This window comes from Sarcophilus harrisii, chromosome 2, assembly GCF_902635505.1.
Source record: "Sarcophilus harrisii chromosome 2, mSarHar1.11, whole genome shotgun sequence".
In the NCBI taxonomy this organism is placed as follows: domain Eukaryota; kingdom Metazoa; phylum Chordata; class Mammalia; order Dasyuromorphia; family Dasyuridae; genus Sarcophilus; species Sarcophilus harrisii.
The window spans coordinates 127,370,943-127,395,715 of record NC_045427.1 but is presented as its reverse complement, the minus strand read 5'-3'; the positions used below and the strand labels follow the sequence as shown (position 1 = coordinate 127,395,715).

The 24,773-nt window shown below is 34.9% G+C and overlaps 1 protein-coding gene across 3 annotated transcripts in view; it reads left to right on the top strand.

Annotated features, from left to right (window-relative positions):
- ZMAT4 (zinc finger matrin-type 4) overlaps positions 1-24,773 on the top strand; it is a 542,554-nt gene that overhangs the window by 297,537 nt on the left and 220,244 nt on the right. For all 3 annotated transcript variants that reach the window (XM_031950744.1, XM_031950743.1, XM_031950742.1), the window contains exon 5: positions 19,239-19,395. In XM_031950744.1, the coding sequence (XP_031806604.1) occupies positions 19,239-19,395 (157 nt within the window). The remainder of the gene's footprint in view (positions 1-19,238; positions 19,396-24,773) is intronic.

Below are 24,773 nucleotides of genomic sequence, written 5' to 3'. Positions count from 1 at the left end.
ACGAAGAAGATGAAACACCCTGTGGCCTGCTTCCACCCTTCATATACCTTTCCTTCATTCATTGTGTCACCTACAATTTGAACTCCTTAAAAATTACAGTATTCAATGATCTAGGGTTACAAAGCATCTCTGGGAGAATACTGAGGTTATAGAGATTGGTTTTTGGAGCAGGTGGCAATTTGGAATTAGTGGAAGTATTGTGCATTTCCCAAATGGAACATAGGTTATCTGTTCCTAGACCTGCACATTACCCATCTGTAAATATCTGCAGAAAGTACATGTACTTTTAAACATATGGCCCTGAAACTTAGTCCCAGGCTCAATCTTTAGACTTCTCAATAATTATACTGTTTATTTCTTTCCCAAGTCAGGACTGATTATTAACTCTGTCTCCATAAAGAGAGGAAAATGATCCTTAGCTCCCATGTAAGCACCAAGGTAACAATACATCAGATACAGAATAGGCTTTATTTCACCCCAAAGAAAGTGAAGATCACACACATCTAGCCCATAAATAATCACAACAGTTCTCTTACGACCTCCATTAGACCTCCACCTCCTTCAGAGAAATCTAAAGTCATTCAAATATTTAGTATTATATCAGATTTGAGACATCTGGATAAAGGAAAAATATTCAGAGTTGTTGCATGAAGAATTTCCTTGCCCTTGTGAGCCTCACCTCACCTGTTTAATAAACTCTACTTGGCTTTTAAATCACTTCATAACTTGGGCCATCCCTACCTTTACATTTTTTATACCTTTCTTCACTTCATGTATTCTGTGACCTAGTGACACAGAACTTCTTGTTGTTCCTTGTATGTGACTGTCTATCTCCAGACTCCTAGCTTTTTTACTGTCTGTAATGATTAATTTATTTAGTAATTTAGTAATGATTAATAATCCCCTCCTTATTTCCATTGGTTAGATTCCCTGGCTTCTTCAAATCATAACTAAAACTGCACCTTCTGCAAAAAGCCTTTCTCAGTCCTTCTTAATCTTAGTGTCTTCCTTTGGAGACTACACAAATTTATTCTATCTTGTTTGTACATAATTGTTTACATGTTGTCTCTCTTATTAAGCTATAAGCTCATTGTGACTAGAGACTTTCTTTCTTTGTATCTCCAGCACTTAGCATAGAGCATGCCATGATCAGTGTTTAATAAATGTTAAATAATTGATTGACTTTGCCACTATAGCTAGAGGAGGAATCCACGAGCTGAAGCAGACCTTGATCTCCTAGAGCCTTGTGGGTCCCTGATTCACATGATTTTCTTGAAGTGCTAGAATAGTGGAGACCAAAGTGAGTTTATTTCTACTGACCTGAAGTCTTTGCCTTACCAGTTTTCCTTCGGCTATATCAACTTAATGCTTTATATATCTTTCCATTTTTCTTTCCAGTCATCCTAATGTCTAAGTAAAACCAGTTCTAAGACAATTTAATGGCATAGGTCAATCATAAAGCTAACCAGACCATCAGTCATCTTCAAATATATTCAAGAATGTGAGTGAGGATCTAGGGCAAGTTGAATGCACCTTTTATCAAGGAAATACCATCACTGCTAAAACAAAAATTTTACTCACAAGATGGCCTAGCCATCTTCTATATAGTGAATTATTAGCTCAGTGGACCTAGACTCAAGTGTCTTGGGGGCTTCTGTCCATGCAGTAGGAACAACTTGATTGGTTCAGGACATTGACATAGCTGACTGGTGGTGTTTGTACAAAAGCCAAGACATGAGGAACCTCCTATTTCTTCCCTCAGGCTTTTGACCAGAGGAGCAGCATCCTGATCAACAATGACACAAGAAAGCTCTGCTTAGCTGATTGATACAATTCCCTTGCTAAATAATCTTTGCCATGCTCTATCCTTTCCTTGCCAGGGTAAAGTTTAAGAAATATTTCTCTCTCTAGTCTATCTGACTCACTCACTTCATTTGCATGCTTATTGGCAATTCAAGCTGGTTTTCCAAATGGGTGACTCTACTCTACTAGGACTCATTTTCAGAGTCTTGGGGATAACCCTGGTTTGGGGAAACTGTCTATTACTCACAACTATAGCTTTTTGGTCCCACTTGCATCTCATTTAAACAAATCAATCAAGACAATAATAACTAACATTTATATAACACCTACTATGTACCAAGCAGTGTGCTAAGTATTTTTTAATTATTACCTAATTTTATCCTTATAACAACCATCATATTATCCCATTTTAAAGATGAGGAAATTGAGACAAAGTTTAAATGACTAGCTCAGGGTCACATAAGTAGTATGAAGCCATATTTGAACTAACTCTCATTTTGGTGTTTTTTTTTCCATTGCATCATCTAACTGCCACGAAGGCAAAAGCAAGTATAATCATAACATAATAATATATACAATATATAATCATATTCATCACATTCAATCATCTGGTAAACAGTCTCCCTGGGGAAGAATGGGCACAAACTTGCGGAAATCTGGTGGGAAGTATATGAGGAGGAAAACCTGTGTATCTGGGGGGCGATTCACAGCTCTGAACCACCTGTTGGCAGAGCCATTCCCTTTCTGGGCATCTTCACTCTCTTGAGGTCTCTGCTTGAGCTGAACTGACAAGCTTTCAAACTCATCTGAAGGTAGAGCAAGTGCAATGCGCTGACCATATTGTTTGAGTGTGACACACATATTTGCCTAAAAGACGATTTTTTGGACAATTTACGCAAGGCAGGTACTCCACAGGGTGGTCTGAAAAAAGATACAAGGACATTTTCAAGGTCTCTCTGAATCACTTTGTAATCCATTATGATTCATGAGAGACATTAGCACAGGACCACCCAGGGTAGTATGCCCGCATCAGAGAAGGTGCAGTGGTCCACAAGCTAAGCAGAATTGAAGTAGTTCTTTTGAACTACTGCACAAATTTAGAGCCACCTCCACTCCAAATGTACATATGGGTCTTTTGTGCTCAACCGTGAGAGAGCCATATGAGCTCGTATTGGTTGGATCAGCCATAGTTGGATACACCGTACCTTGCCTCCAACACAGAGATGTTGTCTTGGTTCTCTTCAAGCTCAAAGGACACCAACCAACATGGATGTATATGTAAATCTATTTTACATATATGTCACACATCAAAAGGAACTATGTGTTAATATGAGAATTCCCACCACCACAAATATGCAGAGTATAACATGTCAATGATTTAGGCCCTCAGAAGTTTGCCCAATTTTCAGAGAGGTTATTGATTTTGCCAATTATCATATAAAGCAATCACAAGTTGGATTTGAGCCTTGATCTTTCTTCACAGCATTCCATCTCCTGTCACCATCATCCTGGTACCATGTGCCACATATATGAATTATTTACACTTTTCATTTCTACTTCTGGTAAGCTACAGCTTCATTTAAAGCTCAGCCTAAGGGCCTTTTTTTCATATGTATCCTTCCTTGGTATATGCAGTTTTTAGTACCAACCACACTCCCTCTCCCCCCAAAAGAAACTCCCTCATTAACTTGGTATTTATTTACATGCATACATGTTTTCTCTCTTACCAGCAGAAGAATGTAAGCTTTTTGAGGGCAGAGAGTTCTAATTTTTATCTATGGATTCTTAATGCCAAGCATAGTACCTGATATTTTATAGGTATTTTGGCAAGTGTTTGTAGAGCTGAAATTAATTGGGTTCTGAACTCAATGTTTAGTGCTTTATCCATTACACTATATTACTTTCATACATGCAAGGGTGTGTCTGTGTGTTATTTTCTACCTTTGTTTGAGTTATGAACTTTTTCTTCACTGATTATCAGACCATATAACGCCAGCTTAATTCAACTCCCTAGAATTGATATTACTTAAAGTGGGAAGAGAATGGACTTTTGTCATTTTTCTGCACCTGCTCTCATTTACCCTTTGTACCTCATTGGGTACAACTTTAGGTGTTTTCTCTTTGTGGGGCAAAAATAAAAGAACATATTATTATTATTATTATATTCTTCACAAATACCTTGAATATGAATTTATCACTACTGATGACACTGGATGATGAATACAAATGTGGCTCTTTAAAAAAAATAAAGGAATGTCAGAGATTTTACCAACAAATCATGCTTAGATGCTTACAAAAGAAAAAGGTGAGGAGATGCCTGTGATCCAATCAAACATTTTCTAGTAATAGAAACAAATGCTCCATTCTCCACAATGCTTCTAACTAATGGCTTTAACAGGTAGCTTCATGGCTTGGCAACAAAGCAGAGCTCTGTGATGCACGAAACCTGTTCTGACAATATAACCTTAAGATTTAAAAATAGCTTTCTCATTTTGATGCTCTTTAGCTGGTTGTTATGTTTGTGTTTCTCCATCTGTACACTTTTACTCTACTCTCAGTGGACAAGGGCTTTGTTAATAGTTGTATCTCAGAATTCTGGAGCATCTAAAATTTTACAAAGTACTTTTCTCAGAACCACCCTTCAAGGGAGACAGAACAAAATGCTCTCTTCTCCCCTCCCACCTTGTACCTGTAGCTATGATTTCAATGGAAAAGGGAATTCTTGGTATAGAAACAATGTATTCAAAGTATACAATGGGTGGCTACTTTAAGACCATTTCCATATTATTTTTTAGAGACAATCAGGATTAAGTGTCTTGCTCAGGGTCACACAGCTAGGGAGTGTCAGAGGATAGATTTGATGTCAGGTCCTCCTGGCTCAGGACTAGGATCTATACATTGCACCACCAAGCTGCTGCTCATCTCCATATCATGTTACAAGTAGCCTTAGCTTTTCCTTCTTCTGCCTACTGTTCCCACTCCTATTCTTTAGACTTTGAAATCTAATGGACAAGCTTTCACATTATCTAGTCATTGTCTCAGATCCAGCATGATACTTTTCAGCCACCAGCAGCTCTAGCCTTCTCTTCCTCTGCTGCTAACTCAGACTCCCACTACTGTACCCACCACACCCATCTTTCCAGTCTAGGTGTTTTTCCCTTCTTAGAATATAAGTGCCTTGAATGCAAGGAATATATTGCTTACTTTTCTTTTTATCCTCAGCACTTAGCACAGTATCTGTCACATTATAACTCTTAATAAATGCCTTTTCATTCATTCATTCATGGATTCAGATCTATAATTTATAGTTTAGAGAGTTACCTAGGAGATCGAGAAGTTGAATTACTTCCTGATGATTCTGTGGCTTATAAATGTGAAGGAGGCTGGAGTTCAAGTCTTTCTGACTCCAAGGATAGGTCTGTACTAGAAAAACTTCTCTGTGTAAAGCTTATTATCTTTCATTTTACAGAGGAGGAACCGACAATTAAAGTTCTGTACTTGAGGTCACGTTAGACTGAAACCCACATCTTCTAAATCTGGTGCTCTTATTTACTATACCAAACAATTGCTCACAATGTTATGCCTCCACTGAAGCTCCCTAGTTTGGGACCAAACTGTGATCCATTTAATCAATCTTTGAATCCTAAGTGGAGCCATTTCTGATTTGAATCCCCTTTTCTTCTCAAAATGACTCATGGAGAATTTCAACAGGAATAGCATTTGGATGAAATTCCACCAACTCTACCGTATCACCTATACCAACAATATCCTTTTGTAATGAGTATAAATCTTTAGGAAAAACAAAAGCAACTCCCCTTTATAAACAGGTTCTAGACTACTTCCCTGTCTCCATACTTCAATGACCATCCCTATTTTAAAGTTATATATGGATATATAATTGATGTTGCCTTTCATCATTCTCACAATTCTTACCAATTGGGAATTAGGTAGTCATGTCTAGGATATATATGTGTGTTTTTTTTTCCTTTTGTCATAGAAACATTGGTTCCTGCTTCACAACTGTTCACTCCATCTCTCATCATCATCCCCAGGAATTTTAATATGTATATCATTATGCTTCTTAAAAATCTGAGCCTAACATGTTCTCATCAAACTCAAGGATCTTCTTTTCCAATCTACTTCAATGACATAATAAATGATTATACATTTGACCTTATTCCTTCTATTTATTTTTATCATTAAAATTCTGTCTTATTAAACTTCTAAACTTATTAAACTAAAATCTTTGGCAATTGACTAAATTGTCAATTTCTAACCTGATATTAAGATTCTATCTCCCCACGTGCCCACTATTCTAGCCAAGTCCCTCAAACACAATCTGTAACATCTTTCCATTGTTTCTCTGCTCATATGCTCATATGTTCCTCTTTGCTTGTTGAAGTATTATACTTTTTTAAAAAAAACATATGAGTCAAATAGCATATTATCTTTCCTTTTGCTTATAACAATATTCCTTCTTGGATTTTGTATAGGACTTTATTTTTCAACTTTCTAACTCACTTTTTAAATTTTGTGTTTTAGCTATTTGCCTACCTTTCAAAAAGGTTAAGAATCTTATGAAATAATTGATTCTGAAATATATCTACATCTTTTAACTTAGTATCTATAACAGTTCTCTGTACATCTAAGTGATTAATTAATATTTGATGACTGAATAATATTTTGAATACTAAAGGAATGTGTATTTTAAAGTAGTATATAATGTAAGTTACTAAAATTATTATTGGAGATAATGATTCATGAATCAGTAAGTACTTACTAATTGCCTGTTATGTCTTACATATTCAAGGGAAAGAAAAAAGAGATTATAAGAGGCATTTAAATATAAATTATATGCCAGTTATTTTCCTGGGTACTACAGAAGAAAAAAAAATACAAGATGGTATCTGCTCTCAGGGAGCTAACATTTTAATAAAGAAGACAAAATATATAGGGAAGTGGTGAATGAGAGGGAGTTATTTTGGTCAGAGATATAACAGGGATGATGTGTGTGCAGTTTTGAGTAACTGATTGTTGTACCCTTTGCAAGAATGGTATTATTTATTCCACAGCTAGAAATATAATGTGGGTATATAGTAGGGGAGGACTATGTACAAACAGTGATACAGTGTGAAAATAGCTTGACAGTAGTGTAATGGACAGGACTTGGACTAGATATGGTGAATTCTCTCTAATTAGAATAGATCCTGCCCTCAAGAACTTCTCTAATTTATATTAAATATCAAAAGCTAGCTGAGACCCGAATTTATTTTTTTTCTAGTAGAGAAAGAAAAGGTTAAAAAAAACAGTTTTATCTATGTACATTTTTATCAAATTAATAGTCAATTGTCCATGCATATTCTTTGTCTTTCATAGGTCACATTAACAGGTGGGTTTTTTGTATAGAACTTGACTTAAAACAAAAAAAAAGAGAGAAGATTCGATTTACTATAACTGTACAATTTGCACCTGGGAATAAGAATGTATTTCTAGAGGAATCTAAGCAGATCTTCCATCTGGTGCCACCAAAAAGGGCTTGAAGTTCCCTGCTGAGTGTACAAGGTTTAACAGCCAAAGGGTGATTACATCCTACTGAGAAAAAAATGACGTGACTGGGAAAAATGAAGATTGGATTATAAAACAAGAGATAGAGTATTTCAGTCACTCTCTTTTTATACGCACAAAATTGTCTAAAATTCTTCATTGGATGATAGTGATTTGTAGCTAAAAAATATTTCATTATTTGCTTATAAGACAAAGTACTTCATAATAGTTTGGGATATTTTTAGTTGAGGGATAGTGGGGGAATAATCAAATAGAAAGTATGAAATCAGGAGATATTTAGGAATTATCCTCCACTTTTGGCAATAATTAATAGCACTTCTTATAATAATACCTTTTACCTCCTTTAGAAAAGATATGAGCAAGATGAAGATCATTGAAAAGGGGAAAGTCAGGGTGATAAAGAAATTGGAAACAATGCTATATGAGAATTGGTTAAAGGTGTTAATGAATGTTTTAGCTGGAGAAGTGAAGACTTGGGAGAACATGGTCACTTCTTTCTTTTCTTTCTTTTTTCTTTTTTTAGTTTCAACATTTTTATTAAAGCTTTTTATTTTTCAAAACATATGGGTGGACAATTTTTCAACATTAGCCCTTGCAAACCTTGTGTTCCAATTTTCCCTCTTTTCCCCCCACACCTTCCCCTAGATGGCAAGTAGTCTAATATATGTTAAACATGGTAGAAATATATGTTAAATCCAATATATATATATAAATAGTTATACAATTATTGTGCTACACACAAAAAAATCAAATCAAACCAGTAAAAAAAAGGGAAGCAAAATAAAATGCAAACAAACAATAAAAAGAGGAAAATGCTATGCTATGAACCACACTTAGTTTCCACAGTCCTCTCTCTGAGTCTCTTCATCACTAAACAATTGGAACTGGTTTGAATCATCTCATTATTGAAGACAGCCTTGTCCATCAGAATTGATCATTGTATGAGCTTGTTGTTGCCATGTATAATGATCTCCTGGTTCTGCTCATTTCACTTAACATCAGTTCATGTAAGTCTCTCCAGGTTTCTCTGAAATCATCCTACTGGTAGTTTCTTACAGAACAATAATATTCCATAACATACATATACAGTCATTGCTTTCGAGAAAGAGTGAAGAAATTTGTTCTATTTACTTTAGAGGGAGCAAGGATCAGTAGATGGAAGTCCCAGATGTATACATTTGAAACCAATGTAAGGAATAAACATTTTAAATTTTGAATTGTTCAAAAGTAGATTAATATGCTAGAAGTCTCCCAATGAATATTGAATTATCAATTTCCAGGGATATTATTCAGAGAATTTTTGGTCAGGGTATACATCGGGATAGATAGCCAATGAAATTCCCTTAAACTCATAGAGTTTGTAGTTCCATGACTTTTAATAAGAAGACAAATATTTTGGGGGAGAATTTTAGACTATTCTGGAAATTTTATAATAATCTTACTTCCCCTACCTTGCTTTTTCCCTGCTTCTGTTCTCTCTTTAGTATGTATGCATTTTTCATATATAGACCATTTATTTAACATTTCTTACTTAATAGTTTTATATATATATGTACATATATATGTATGTTTATATACATATACATATATATCCAGCCCATGAATTTTTGCTTTTTTTTTTTCTTTCTTGAGGTCTTATAGCTACTATAATTCTTAAGTCAGCACTAAAATAAACCAACATTCACAATATATAAAGTGTATAAATAATCTCCTCATTCCTCCTGAATGGTAACAGGTCTTTGTTCCCATTCCAGAGAAAAAGTGACCTTTCTTTGTTAATGCTTGGCAGACCAAGCATTCTCACACACTGGGTAGTTGAGCCCTGTCCCAATGATAGGTATATGACTCAGCAGCACAGAAGCATTTTAACTTAGGATTGGTGAATTTTACCAGGCAGCTTCTCAATGGGATATATGAACACTGTACATACTCCCAGCATCCAGGGTATGCCCTTTGTAAATGAATAAAGGATGATTACACCCTTCTGAGCAAACACATTGTAAATGAACAAACATATTATAACTTGTCATTGCCTCCATAGCCATTTCTGTAAACTCTGATGAATTCATGTGAGTTCTCTGTTTTCTCAAAATCAGAGAGATATAATGCTGGCATAATAGTTACAAAAGGAGTGAGACAGAACAAAATGAATATGAGATAGTAGAGAAAGGACTCGCCTTGCCTTTTTTTGTCCCTTATCCTTCTTGACCTCTCTGAAAGCATTTGATATTTACCAACCACCTCTTCTTCATAATTTCTTCTTAATAGTTTTTTTTTATTATTGTTGTTCTCTCCCAATCTTACTCCTGCTTTTCTTATCCTCCTCATTCTCCTTTACTAGATCTTCATCTATGTCATGCACTCTAATTACAGGTGTCTCTCAAGGCTGTGTCCTGGGCACTCTTTTTTTTTTCTCCCTCTAAACAATTTCACTTGGCCATCTCATCAGTTCACATGAATTTAATTATCATCTCTATGCATATTCTCAGATCAATTTGTCTGGCCTTCTCCTTTTTCTGTATTCTAGTCTCACATCTTCATCAGCCTGTAGATATCTTAAACTCAACATGTCCGGCTGTGATCTCATTATTTTTCCCATAAAACCCTCCTCCTTTTCTAATTTTACCATTACTGGTGGAAATAGGAAATACATTTAGATACTACCCAAGATTAAAATCTTGTTATTTTTAACTTCTTACTTTCTTTCACTTTGCCCCCTTTATCCAATCTGTTGCCAACTCCTATCAACTGACCTTGTCAGTCCTTTATTCAATAAACTCTAATGACTCCCTATAACTTCTAGGATCAATATAAAATACTATTTGGCTTTAAGGCTCTTTTAAATTTTACAGTTTTATTATACCTTTTTTTTCTTCTTTCCTTCCTTCTTTCCTTCCTTCTTTTTCCTTCTTCCTTCCTTTTCTTCTTTCCTTCCTTTCTTGTACTCAGTGATTCAGGGACAATGATTTCTTTGCTGTTCCTCAAATATGGCACCATTTCAGGAATGTTCTCCTTTTTCATCTCTGACTCTGGGATTATCTGGCCTCTTTCAAGTCTCAGTTAAAGTCCTACCTTCTGCAAAAAAAGTCATTCCCAGTCCTACTTAACCTTGGTGTCTTCCCTCTGAGACTATTCTGAATTTATTCTGTGTCTTTTGTTTGTATATATTTATCTCTTCCATTAATCTATGAGATGCTTAAGAATAGGGATTGTGTTATTCTTATTTTTTCTTTGTATCCTTAGTCCTAAGCACCAAGCACAGGGATAGTGCCTGCCATATAGTAAGTATTTCATAAATACTCGATAACTTCCTAAAAATTTGTTGGCTTGGACTTAGGAGATCAGAGTCTTGTTGTGAGATCATTCCATTTGCATTAGTTTAAAAAGAGATTGGTTTCTTAAATTTTTTCTTTTTGCCTTTCTTTCATGGAGTTCCTGGGATTCTCCTCACACTCCTAAATCCTAATCAGGAACCACTAAATTCTGACTTTCAGTGGAAGTATATAATATATTGCTTATTTTTGTTTATGGGGTTCATGATGGTTTTAAAGTGAATCACCATGGTTTTAAAAGATGGTTTTGTATATAGTTTTGGTCACCATTCTTGTGCATCATCCCAAAATTTAGAATCTGTCCTTCTACTCCTAGAAGGGAGATTTATTTGGTAGCAATAACTTCAATGCTTAACTTACAAGAAAATGTTTCAACTTTCAATCAAACTTCCTATCCAGAGAAAATTTTCTGCAATGACGAGAGAACAGAATTCCCATGTCCTCTCCTATACAATTGAAGATATACTAAGGGACTAAACTTAAAATGTGAGTGAGCAAAATACTTACACTTTGCTCTCTTTTATTGACATGATTTATTTAGACAGAATATGTCCAGTGATAATGGGGGAGGGGTCTATGAATCTCAGTACGCTGTCTTTCCAAACTGAAATTCCATGTACTCAGTGTTTATGTGGTTTAATAAGGACTCATCAGAATGTTTGCTTGAGACCTGTATAGCAAATACTGAGTATGTTTCCATTCTGAGTAGTACTATAAAGCAGGAGCAGAGTCAAGGGATAGGCTAAGTTGGATATTGTGGGGAAAGGATACACTCCAGAGAGATGCAAATGATATTGATTACTAGTGGCCCACTATGAGTTCTTTATGTATTTTCCATATTTGCTTATGGACTCCTAAGAGTCTTTTGCATTTTCTGCAGAGTGAAATAAACAGCATTCTGTGAACAATATGCATTTGTTACACTGAGTGCTTCCTATGGAAGTTTTATACTTTGTTATAACTATTTTCAGAAATCTATAAATAAAAACTATATTTGGAGATCTCTGAAGGTAAACTTTGAGAACTATATGAATCAAAGAGGGAGTGATCTATTAGGTCCAGCTATAGGAAGAAATTTATACAAGTTAGTAGTTTGGGCACCCTGACTTACAGTTTTATAAATGTGAACTATGATAATGATCTTATGATGATGAAGTTGAAGATGATCTGAGTTTGACATATACCTTGACTCAATAATAAAAGTTGGCATTTCTATGATGCTTCACAAAGAGCTTTATTATACATTTCCTCATTTGATCTTCACCACAATCCTATGAAGTAGATAATACAAATAATACTGTCCTCATTTTACAGTAAAGACATAACGCTTCTAAGAAATTAAGTAGCTTTTCCAGCTAGTGAGTGGTTGTCAGTCAATCAAGAAGTATTTGAAGTGCTTATTATAAAGCACTGGGGATACAAATAAAGGCCAAAAACAAAAATAAAAAATAAAACAATCCTCCAGTCTTGCTTTGAAGGAGCTCATAATTTAATGGAGGACTCAACACATACTTTATTTGAGAACAACCCCTGTTTATATTGAAGCCCAGCCAATGACACTAAATCAACAGATGTGTTTCATTCTCTTAGCAAGCTTGCAGCAGACATTCATACTCTCTTCAAGGATTCTTAAGCTGAAAGAGAGGCACACAGAAAAAAATATAAGCACAGAGAAAGAGAGAGACAGAACTAGATAGAGAAAGAGAACAATAGATAGAGAAAGATTCAGAGAAACACATGGAGAAGACAAAGAAAAAAACAGACAGACAGACAGACAGAGGAACACATATACAACAATAGAAACAGAGAGACAAAGATAGAGAAGAGAGAGAAAGAGAGAAATTGGAGTGGGAGGAGAATGGATGTGGAGTCAGGAAGATCTGACTTTTACTAGCCTCAGACATTTACTAGCAAAGTGACTCTGATTAAGTCATTTAGCCCTCTTTTTTATTTTAATTTCCTCATCTGTAAAATGGCGATGCTTATATCAAAAGGACTTTTTTTTTCAAAACTGTAAAACACCATATAAATATTATTATTAACTAGGCTAGGTATTAGAAAAAATATTACTGATTTTAATATAATTTTTTTATTTTATATATCGCATTTTATGCATTTAAATCATTATTCTGAGAAAGGGTCAAACAGGATTCACCAGACTATCTATAGGGAGATAAAAAAAAAATCTGAAATAAAAGTTCCCACTGTCATGTGACTTATCATTTTGATAGGAAGACTCTCTTAATTAGTCCATTACATAGAATTTTAAGATTTATGAAGTTCTTTCCTCAACATAAACCTATGAAATAGTGAGAATGTAACTCTTTCTTTTACAGATAAAAAATGAGGCTCAGAGACATTAAACTACTAGTGTCAGAGTTGATACTCAACCTTAGGCTTTCTATTTTGTGCCCGGTAAAAGAAAATTCAATTTTTTGGGGGGGTTATTGTACTTCTGCATGGACTCAGCCCTGTAGTAGGCACTAAAGTAGAGACCAAAACACTGTATGATGTCTTTTCCCTGCCTTTCAGGAACTTTATACTCATACTAGGGAAATAAGACCAACATGTGAAACAACTATGAAATATAGTCCATCTGGCCACTGTTGCCAATGAAAATGTGTTGCTACAAGCAGCAAATAATAGGGATGGTTTCATAAAGTAGGAGTAAATGAGTAGCCCTGGTTAAATGGTGGAGGTGATTACCAAGGGCTCTGACATATGTGGGAAAAAAATGGGTGGAAGTATAATGAGAACAGTACAGGAAGGGAAAAACTGAATACATGAAGGTCTAAGGAATGTGTGAAATGCAGCCCAGGGAGAGGCTGCTGCAGGAGATCCTGTACAGAAAAGTACTGGGTTGTAATCGTGGATATTGGTCCCTGCAGTGAAACCATATGATGAACATCAAGAGGAGACAGAACACTTGATTTGAAATCAAGAGATCAGGTTTTGAATTCTGTCATTGCCAGTTACTGTCCTCGAGACTATGGACGAGTCACACCCTTTCTCTCACTGTTTTCTTATGTAAAAAATGGTGGAGAAAATACTGATATTACCAACCTCACAGATTGATTAAAGTATTGTAAACTATGCAGAGCCATGAAAATGCCCATTATTTTTCTAACACCTAACCCATCACTCTGTATTTAGCATGCTTCCAATAAATATTTAGGGTATTGAATTCAGAAGAATGATTTCTGAAAGGTCATTAGGTTCCAGAAATGAAGAAACGAGAAATATGACATAGCGATAGAGGTCTAGTCTGTTGGTCTTTGAGTCAAGAAGATGTGGACTCAAATTCTTTCTTTGACAGGTATAAGCTGTGTGACTCTGGGTGACATTGAGAAATCTGCACCCCAGGTAACTCTAAAAATAGATGAGGGGCAAATCTGGACTGATAGAGGGAATTTGTACCCTGAAAGATTCCCACTCCTAGATAAAAGGCAGTTACAGATTCCCCTTCCTCAGTACTACCCCATCCCCCCAGAAAAACTTAAACAAACCAAAATGCCGAAGTGAAGGAGAAAAGAATTCCATTGTTCCTGGTTGCAGGTTTTTTTTGGTGATGAAAGAACAATTACTGTGTTCTTGTTGAAACAGGCAATAATGCAAGAAGCAATAAGGCCTATAAAGCCAGAATTAGCACATTTATTGGGCATTTCTTCTTCAGCTGTCCTTGTTCTCTGGGTGCCCTTATTTCTAGCCTCAGCAGGTGGTGTTAGACTGCTCTTGCTTTCAGGTGTGTTTGGTGAGCTGCTGTCCAGGATTATAGGTCACCCAGAAGGAAGCTTTGTTATTCAATGAATATGCATCTTGAAATCTACAATAGAAAAATAAAAAAGTCAGGTTGTGCTGGAACCATCCTGAGCTGACTCTTGCAAAACAATTATTAAATTTTCATTGTGAACATTACCATCTCAGATATTATCCAATACTACAAATTAGGGCTTGATTTATTGTTTTGTTGATTGTCTAGATTTTAAAAAGTGATAAAGAAACTATTATTACTGATTACACATTTATTTTTTATTTTTCTCAATTACATGTAAACAGAATACTTTAACATTTATCTTTTAAAGTTTTAAGCCCCAAATTCATTCCATCTCTCCTACTCTCCCTACTCCTTGAGAAGATTATATATGAAAAATATTTTCATATTAGCCATTTGGTCATGCAGCTTCCAATTGAAGCCTTCTATATGATTATGTGCATTATTTCATGGGGCAACCCATTCCATTTTGTGTCATTTAATTGTTGGGGATGGGGGTGACATGTTTGCCCTTGTTAAATATTTGAAGGAGTGTCTTGTAAGAGAGGGATTAAATTTATATTCTTTAGTCCCAAAGGACAATGCAAAGAGGAAAAAGACACAAAAAAGAGGTGTAAAGAGACAGATTTTTGGCTTAAAAGAAGAAAAACTCAGGGGCAGCTAGGTGGGGCAGTAGACAGAGCACCAGCCCTGAAGTCAGGAGGACCTAAGTTCAAATGTGGTCTCAGACATTTAACACTTCCTAACTGTGTGACCCTGGGCAAGTTACTTAACCTCAGTTGCCTCAGGAAAAGAGAGGGAGAGAGGGAGAAGAAAAGAGAAAGGGAGAGGAAGAGGGAGAGGGAGAGGGAGAGGGAGAGGAAGAGAGAAGAAAAATTCCTTAAGTCTTTTCTTCTCCAGATTAACCATCTCCCAGTAGTGACACAAGGTTCAGGAAACAGAGATCTAAAGCTTTATTTCAGTTACAGAGAAAAAGTAGCAGCTACATTTGACACACTTGGAATGCTGGCTTATTAGACAAAGGGGAACTTTAGGTAAAATGATCTAGGGAGTGATTTATGGGGCTGCCCCACCCCTACCCCATATGGTTAGGACATTTTCTTTGTATTCCTCAGATAGTAATTTTCTATCACTTTCAGCACTGAGAACATAAGAACACTTACCTGTGTTCTATCTGGACATAATGTGGGACAGAAATGAGCAGTGGGAATGATTTTCCCACTGAGTAGAGTAGTTTCTCTACTCTAAATGAGTAGAGAAAAGATAATAGTTAAAATAAGGTCTAGGCCAGAGCCTTTTAAAATATTTTTTTCTTTTTGGCCAAACTCCTACCTTAGGCATTATATATGATGTGAAAAAAAAAAGAAATACGTTGATTTTAACAGGTATACACAATTTACTCATATATATTGTATTTATGTGTGTATTTATATATATAGACACATATACATATTCACATATATAAACTTATCTCTATAGATTATGTATAATGTATATATAAAACACAGGAGAATAGATTAGCTATAAAATGTATATATTCATATTAATTATAATAAATGTATATACACATATTAATTATAATATCAATTGATTAATTGTTGCTTTGTCAAAGAAATACTCAAGATATACCCTGTGAGTTGAAATATCTTGCGTTTTCCCAGGCTATCCAGGTAAATTCTCAATGGTATTTACTAGCTGTGCAACTCTAAGGAGGTCATTTTCTCTCTCTGGGCTTCAGTTTCCCTATCTGTTAAGTGAAGGATTATACCATATTTTCTCTTAAGTCCTTGTCACCTTGAGCATTCCAAGACCTTACAGTCTTAGACGGTTTGCCAGATCCTATCAAGACACAAAGATTTCAGAAACAAATTGTCTCTTGTCTCAATAGCTGAGTGCAGCTCTCTATTGGATGTCTCTTATGTTTCTTCTACTTTCTGCCAGAACTCTCCAAAGTTGCTGTTGGTTTTGCTGTTTGTCTCAGCTTTCCATCTGCTGGTCTTTGGTTTCTATTTGTCAGTAGGTATGGTATTAGTAAGTTAATCAACAAGCACTTATTGAGCACTTACAATATGCAGTAAGTCAGGAGCCCAAATATGTCAATTGTGGCAAGTTTTAGATCATGAATTCTCAATCTAAGGGCCATTAAGACATTAGGGGGTGATCCCATGGATAGATTTCAGATGATCTCTGACTTTGGATGAGAGAAAATAGGTTTATTTTAATATAATTGATTTTCTTTGTAATACTGTGTATTTTACAAATTTTAAAAGGTTATTTGCCAAACAGTTCCATATGAGCTTGATAAAATCTGGTAGGCTATACTAGACTGCCAAAGAGATCCATGGCATAAAAAAAGTTAAGAATTATAATATAAGAGATCTTTCAGATGTTACTATTTGTCCATAATATTGTTTTAATTTGATCAGACCCCAAAAGTAATGAAGAATTTCTTAAATTAGTTTTTTTATCTCTCAAAAGAATTTGACCCAACTACACGGGAAAAAAAAATTAAATGGATGAAAAATTTTTATTGTTAACTATGATAAGCACTTAGATGTACAACCTATAAAGTTGATATCTAAAACCAATACTGCAAATTGATCATGAATCAGCCCAAGGATTGAATAGGAAGAGGAAAAGTTTGCCTTTGGGAAAGCATAAGCTTCTTTTAAGGACCCCAAATTCTCTCGGAATCAAAAACATATCTTTTTAACACTGTCTTTCTTCTGATAATATTATTGAAATGTGTGAAATAGAATGCTAACATGTTAGAGGAAAATGGAGTTGAGAATCAGCCAAAGTGCAATGGAGAAGCTCATAGTGGGCATGAGTAGGCCATAGAACATTACAAATAAGTAACTGCTTTGAAGAAGTAATGTAAAAGGTTGTCATCAATGGAATGTATACTCGAAAAATGAGAGTGAGTGTATGATAATCAAGAGACTGCCAACATGGTCCATTAGTATACTAATGACTTCAAGAGAATGTGAGAAAGGTCTTCAAAGAAGATTGGGTAAGATAACATCTATGGGACTTTCACAGAATGGAAAAGCATAGGGAAAATGTATTTTTCCAGTATTGAAATAATGGATAAAGCAAGCCAAGCTAAGGAGAATTGTTCTGACAAGTACCCCACTAAGTGAGACTGGTTGGCTTAGCAGGGGAGTGAAATATTGAATATGCACCAGTTAGCAGATATCTGCAAAAACTCAAGCCATGGTTGAAATCTAAAATTGCATATTCTAGACTGGTGTTTGTAGTATTATTTTCCCTTATTGTACTAGATACAGCATTTTCCATAAACATCTGTTTCATTTTTCTTCCAATATGTGAGCATTGTCATTAAAAACAAAAGAAAATATGAAAAAAAATAACATATTGTGAATCAGAGGATTCAGGTCAGTTCCTGACTCTGCCACTTCCTTCCCTGGATAACTTTGGGCAAACACTGACTTTTTCTGGACCTTATTTTTTTCATCTATAAAATGAGAGGATTAATGAAATAATTCCCAAGATCCTTTTCAGCACCTGATCCTTGGAATGTGTTGTGAGACAAGGTAGTAATCAGTAATAATTCCTGACATTTTTTTTATTTAATAGCCTTTTATTTACAGGATATATACATGGGTAACTTTACAGCATTAATAATTGCCAAACCTCTTGTTCCAATTTTTCACCTCTTACCCCCCCCCACCCCCTCCCCTAGATGGCAGGATGACCAGTAGATGTTAAATATATTAAAATATAACTTAGATACACAATAAGTATACATGACCAAAACATTATTTTGCTGTACAAAAAGAATCAGACTCTGAATTATTGTACAATTAGCTTGTGAAGGAAATCAAAGATGCAGGTGTGCATAAATATAGGGATTGGGAATTCAATGTAATGGTTTTTAGTCATCTCCCAGAGTTCTTTTTCTGGGTATAGCTAGTTCAGTTCATTACTGCTCCATTAGAAATGATTTGGTTGATCTCGTTGCTGAGGATGGCCTGATCCATCAGAACTGGTCATCATCTAGTATTGTTGTTGAAGTATATAATGATCTCCTGGTCCTGCTCATTTCACTCAGCATCAGTTCGTGTAAGTCTCTCCAGGCCTTTCTGAAATTATCCTGTTGGTCATTTCTTACAGAACAGTAATATTCCATAATTTTCATATACCACAATTTATTCAGCCATTCTCCAACTGATGGACATCCATTCAGTTTCCAGTTTCTAGCCACTACAAAAAGGGCTGCCACAAACATTCGTGCACATACAGGTCCCTTTCCCTTCTTTATAATCTCTTTGGGATATAATCCCAGTAGTAACACTGCTGAATTCCTGACATTTATAAGGCACTTTGATGTTTGCAAAGCATTTTACCTACATCACCTCATTTGAGCCCTATAGTATATGAGCAGGGTAGGTATGATAATCTCCATTTGGCACATTGGGAAACTGAGCATCAGAGGGGTTAAGCAGCTTGCTTGCACAATGCTAGTAAATACGAGGCCTGGATTAAAAGCCCAGGTCTTCTAACCACTAGTCTTGCATTGCACAGTGTCTTTCAAAAAGATTGCAGGAGAGAAGTAAAGCTGTTAAGCTTTTGCTAAACCACTTTTGTGCTAAATTTCAGATGCAAAGGAAAGGTGGGGGCAGGGGGAAAGCTTAGTTTTGCTGATAGGTTGTAGTTGAGTGATTTCTTCTGCAGCCTCATGGTCCCAGAGCCTTCTTTGTTTTCCCTCTAACATTTTTGTTTCTTTTCTTCTTTCTTTGCAGGGAAGTGATGATGACATGGTGGATAAAAACAAGTGTTGTACCCTCTGTAACATGTCTTTTACATCAGCAGTGGTGGCTGACTCACATTATCAAGGGAAAATCCATGCCAAAAGGTTAAAATTGTTGCTAGGAGAACAACCCCCGGTAAAGGCCACAGGTAGGTCTATGAACAATAACCATCAGGAGAGACTGGAAATAGCACAATGTGTACAGCTCCTTAATTAAAACCCACCATTTGCAAGTACAATTGGTTGGGGCATCAATTATTGATGTACCTTTTTAAAAATAATAATAATAAATGGCTAGATAAGGAACCAAGTTAAATAATCACCACAGTTCTTTCTTCTGGCTGTCATAACAACTTTCAAAAGTTGCAGAAGTTCATTATATCATTTTGCTTTATTTTGATTCATAGCTTAGCAGCAGCTCTCTTTTCCTTGCTAGGAAATGGCTTGTGTCTTAGAAGACTTGAGTGTTGGAAAGAATTCTGGATTAGGAGTTAGCAGACCTACATTTGAACTCTGATTCAGTCACTTGATGGATATCTATATTATCTGGAACAAATCACTGTGGGGTTCAGTTTCCTCATTTCTAAAATGAAAAGATAGTCTTCTCAGGTTTCTTTCAGCTCTAAATCTATGATGCTTTATGTATAAATGGGAAATTTTGATTTTTAGATGTTCTTTATCAGCTATATATTTATAAATATGTACACAAATAGGCACCTATGCCTTAGTAGAGAATTAATATAATAATCCTTGTTTGTAAATTACAATGAAGCATTTTTTATTTTGAATTTAGGGGTTACTATAATTCTTCATAGAATGTAAATTCTTAGTTGTATGGCTATATTTGAGATTTTGACAGTCATAATAAGATTAGTTTATTTTCATATTTAAAAAATAAAATGTTAGAGAAACTAAATTTAGCTTTGATATAATAGACAAATTTCTGGAATTTCAATTTAATCCAATGAACCTTTATAAAATATCTATTTATTTCTGTAAGGCTTTGCTATGTGATGGATATGAACAGCTGACAATAAAAGGCCCCCTGATCTCAAAAAACTATTTTCTACATGAGGAGGTATATCAAGTAAACAGACAAGATGCATGATAATTTAAGGAAGAAGAAAACACTAGCCACTAGGGGCATTGAGAAAGGTTTCTCATAAGAAATGATTTATTAGCTGAGTCTCAAAGGAAATCAGAGAGATCTAGGCACAAATCATACCGTTGACACATACTATCAATCAAACAATCAATAAAAATTTATTAGCCTTGAAACCACATTCTAGGTACTGTGCTAAAGATACAAAAGAAGACAAAAGACAGTTTTTGCCTTCAAGGAGTTCATGATCTGCAATCTGCACAACTCATTTAATTTCTCAGTGCCTCAGGAATACTATCTAGTATTTTTCTACTAAGCCTTAGAATTATTATTTGTAATATTTATTATATGGGTTGATCCAATCAAACAGCATTTATTAAGCACTTACTGCATGTTAGGTTTTGCACTGTGTGCTGAAGATTCAAAGCTTCCTTTAAGGAGCTTACAGTCTAATGTAGATGGAGTTCCCATGGTAGGAGCCCTATCAACACAGAAAAGCAGGAATCTTTTACATTTTTTGCCATTTGTCTAACTATTAGGAATGGATCCAGAATCAGATAATCTGAGTTCAGATGCAAACTCTGCCTCATTACCTGAGTAATCTTGGAGAAGCCATCCATGATTGGGCCTTAGCATTCCTGTCTCTAAAATTTAGTTTGGGCTGATTGTTATCTGTTGTTTCTTCCAGCTCTAAATTCTATATTCCTGGGTTTACTCTTGTCTAACTCTGATTTTATGAAATAGTGCTTCTGTTGCAGAATAATCAGACTATAGTGAAGTTAAAACAAAGTGGAATTGCTTTGTAATCCTCTAAAGAGGTGGAAAATATTTCATAATTATTGCTAGTGGCAGGTTAGTTACCCTTACAGAGGAATTAAAGTTTAGTTTCGCATTTTACCTCAGTGTCTAATGAGTTGTGCATAAATTATCAGTATAATTAAATAGCCATTTAAAAGGGAAAAAAGATTATAGATTTTAGAGTCTAAGATACTGCTGGCCTTTTTCCCTCACTAGTATCTCTTTTAAGAAAGTCGGACTCTCTGCTAGGCTAAACATGACAGATAGTTGTTCTCTGACTATGCCTAAAACTTCTGCCTCTGATTTTTTTATTTGTTTCATCATTTATTATTTTATCTTTCCATTCATTCATTTATCTACTATTTATTATTTCCTGTATCTGGTCAGTCAATAAGCATTTATTAAGCACCTAACTTGGCATATTATGAGACATTATGATAAATGTTGGGGATACAAAAAAAAGAAAAAAAGTAATGTCTGACTTCAAGGAGCTTACTTACATTCTAATAGGAGAAGAAACATACATAAATCAAAATATACAAGATCAATACAGAATAAATGGAAGGTTACATTAGAAAGAATGAAATTAGAAATTGGGAGGGCCTCTTAGAAGAAATGGTATTTTTGTTGTTTATCTTTCATTCCCAAAGAAGACAAGAACATCAAGATGATATTTGACTTGGAAGTAAATTGGATTTAAGTGAAGGAGGGGTGTGCAAGGTCACTAGCCTCATATTCTCCATTGGAGCCATTTGGGTCCAGTGGCAAGATAAAGATAAGGAGGACTGAAGATCGACCCAAAAGTAGCAGGAGATCTTAGCCTTTTTAAAATTTATTTTTATGTCTTATTTTTAATAGCATTTTATTTTTTCCAGTTACATGTCAGAACAATTTTTAGTATTCATTTTTACAAGATTTTGAGTTACAAATTTTTCTTTCTTCTTGCCTCCTTACAAAAACAGTAAGCAATTCGAGAAGTAGTATTTGAATTAAATGTTAAAGGAAGTCAGAAATTTCAGCACCAGCAGTTTGTACCAGCAGTAGCAGCAGTTTGTGTGAGAGAGTATTCCGAATGGAGGCATCAAGATGGTGGATAGAGGTTCTTATGCAAAAAACAGAAAACAGGCCAGAATGGCTAGAATTACACTGGATTTGTGAAAGTGAGTAGAATGTAAGAAGAATGAAAAAGAAGGCCACAGGTTATTAAGAGCTTTGAATGCCAAAAAAAAAAAAAAAAAAAAAAAAAAAAAAGGACTTTATGCTTAGTATTGCTGATAATAGGAAATCACCTAATTTATTGACTAGAGAGTGATGTGATTATACCTACATTCTAAGAAAACTAGAATCTGAAAGGAAGGTTGATTACAAGTAGTAGAAGACTGAGGTAGGGAGATCAATTAGGAGCCTATTACTGTAATTCAAGTGAGAAGGCTCCAAACTCAGGCAGAAGCTAAGTGAAAGGGGAAAATGTACAAGAGAGATTATAAAGAAATTATAAAATTTGTCAATTAGATCTGTGGAGTGAATGAGAAAGAGGCACCTAAGATGACGCTAAAGCTTCAAACCTGAGCAGCTGGAAGGGTAGGGATGCTCATGATATTAATAAGGAAGTTTAAAAGAGGGTAGAGTTTGCTGGCCAATAATGATGAAATTTTCTTGGCTATGTTGTATTTAAGATGCTTTTTAAGACATCCACTTTCAAAAGTTTCAGGATTTTTTTGGTGACATAGGATTGAGCAGGATTGAAATCAGGGTTGATAAATAGATTTAAGAATCATCTGAATAAAGATGATAATCAAATCCATGGAAGCTGATGAGATCACCATGTGAGAAAGTATAGATATGTAACATATGCTTTCTGAGTCAGGCTGCTACTTTTCCTCTTTGAGGGGTCAGGATATCATCTCTACTGCCACTAATTCAATCCTCCACTCCAGATGTTCTTCCTCAAATGGTCATAATAAATGACTAAAGACCCAGTTTTATTTTATCAATTTAACATCAATTATCCTTTGCCTTGGCGTATTTACTTAAAGATATAACAAAAATAGAACTATATTTTCCCCAACATCTCAAAGGGATATTATCTCAGTCTCAGAGGAGAGTAAGCTCAGACTTGACCCAGTTTGACTATAGCATTGGTCCCACCAAGTTCAAATTCAAATATAGCATTGCTTCTGGATAAGTCATTTTAAATACTGATTGACTGGGTTATAAAATTTGATTCTGGCTCTCCTTGGTACCAATGTTGATCTGGTTACAAAATTTATAACTGAAATCAATTTGTTACTGAAATCCAGGATTCTTAGACCTCAAGTAGCCTGATTTTCTCACCTTTCAAAATTCACAAGGCTATTCTCTCTAGATTAATATTGCCAAAAAACAAAAGAACAAACACCAAAACTAAGGCCCATATTCACTAAGCTACATGTTCTCAGATGGAGAGGGCCCAAGGTCTCTCCTATAGGTTTGGCTCTTTCAAAGATACCATTGACCAAAAAGAAGGAAACCAAAGAGAAAGGATAGGCTTTTATTCAGCCAATTAGTGCCTTTGGTATATACTTCCAAACAATAAAGAAGGCTGTTCTTTACTAAGTAGTTAGTAGACCAGAAATCTTTACAGAAACATCTATGAGTTCTACAAAGTCTTTCCAAGTCCAAGACATTCATTGTATGAAATCACAATTTCTCCATCTTTTTTCCTTCTATTTTTTAAAGAATTTTATTTTTCTATGTGAAAACTGTAAACAATGGTATTCTTTGTATGTTCATAAAGACTGGGCTCAATGGCCAGTGCTTCATTCTGAGAGAGAAAAGAGGAGATATTCCTAGACAACCAGATATTTTTAAAATTAACAATAACATTTTCTCCCTCTTATTTCCCCATTAGAAAAAACACAAAAACAAAACTCTTGTAACAAATGGATAGATTCAAGCAAAAGAAATTCCTTTGCTACACTGTTTATGTATAAAAAGCATATTGTTCAATCTACATACTGAGTCCATCAGTTTTTTGTTTTGAGTTTTGGGAATTTTTTTTTTTTTTGGCATTGGGAGATAGGATTGATATTGGGTCCCCTGCAGCAGGGACATAAAGTGTTCCTTAGCATTGCATGAATGAAGATTCATCAAAAAAAAATCCCAAGAATAAAAATACAACAGATAGTTTCTTGATATTCTATTTTATAATAATGATTTGGTTAAAGACTATAGTTTTTTCAAAGGTCGATATAATAAAGTCTTCTATTGAATTATATATGTGAAAATTGAAATGAAAACATATTTGTTTTATAAGTATATAATAGCATAAGATAATACTAATAGTTTATGTTTCTATATACTGTAAAATGATTTGTTCACAACAATCCTGAGACATACTAGTACTAGTATCCCCATTTTATAGATGAGGAAACAGGTTCAGAAAATTTAAATGACATTGTGATGAACATGTACCCATTTGATTAAGGCTATATCTTACTTCAGCAAAAGATTCTTAGTATCCACCAAAGAATCTACTCCATTTGATCTATAAAATAGACACTGGAAAACAAATGTCACCTCAAATATTTCCCTTGTTTGTTTAAGCAGCCCTTTTGTTTTCTATGGCTAAACTCAACATTTATGCTA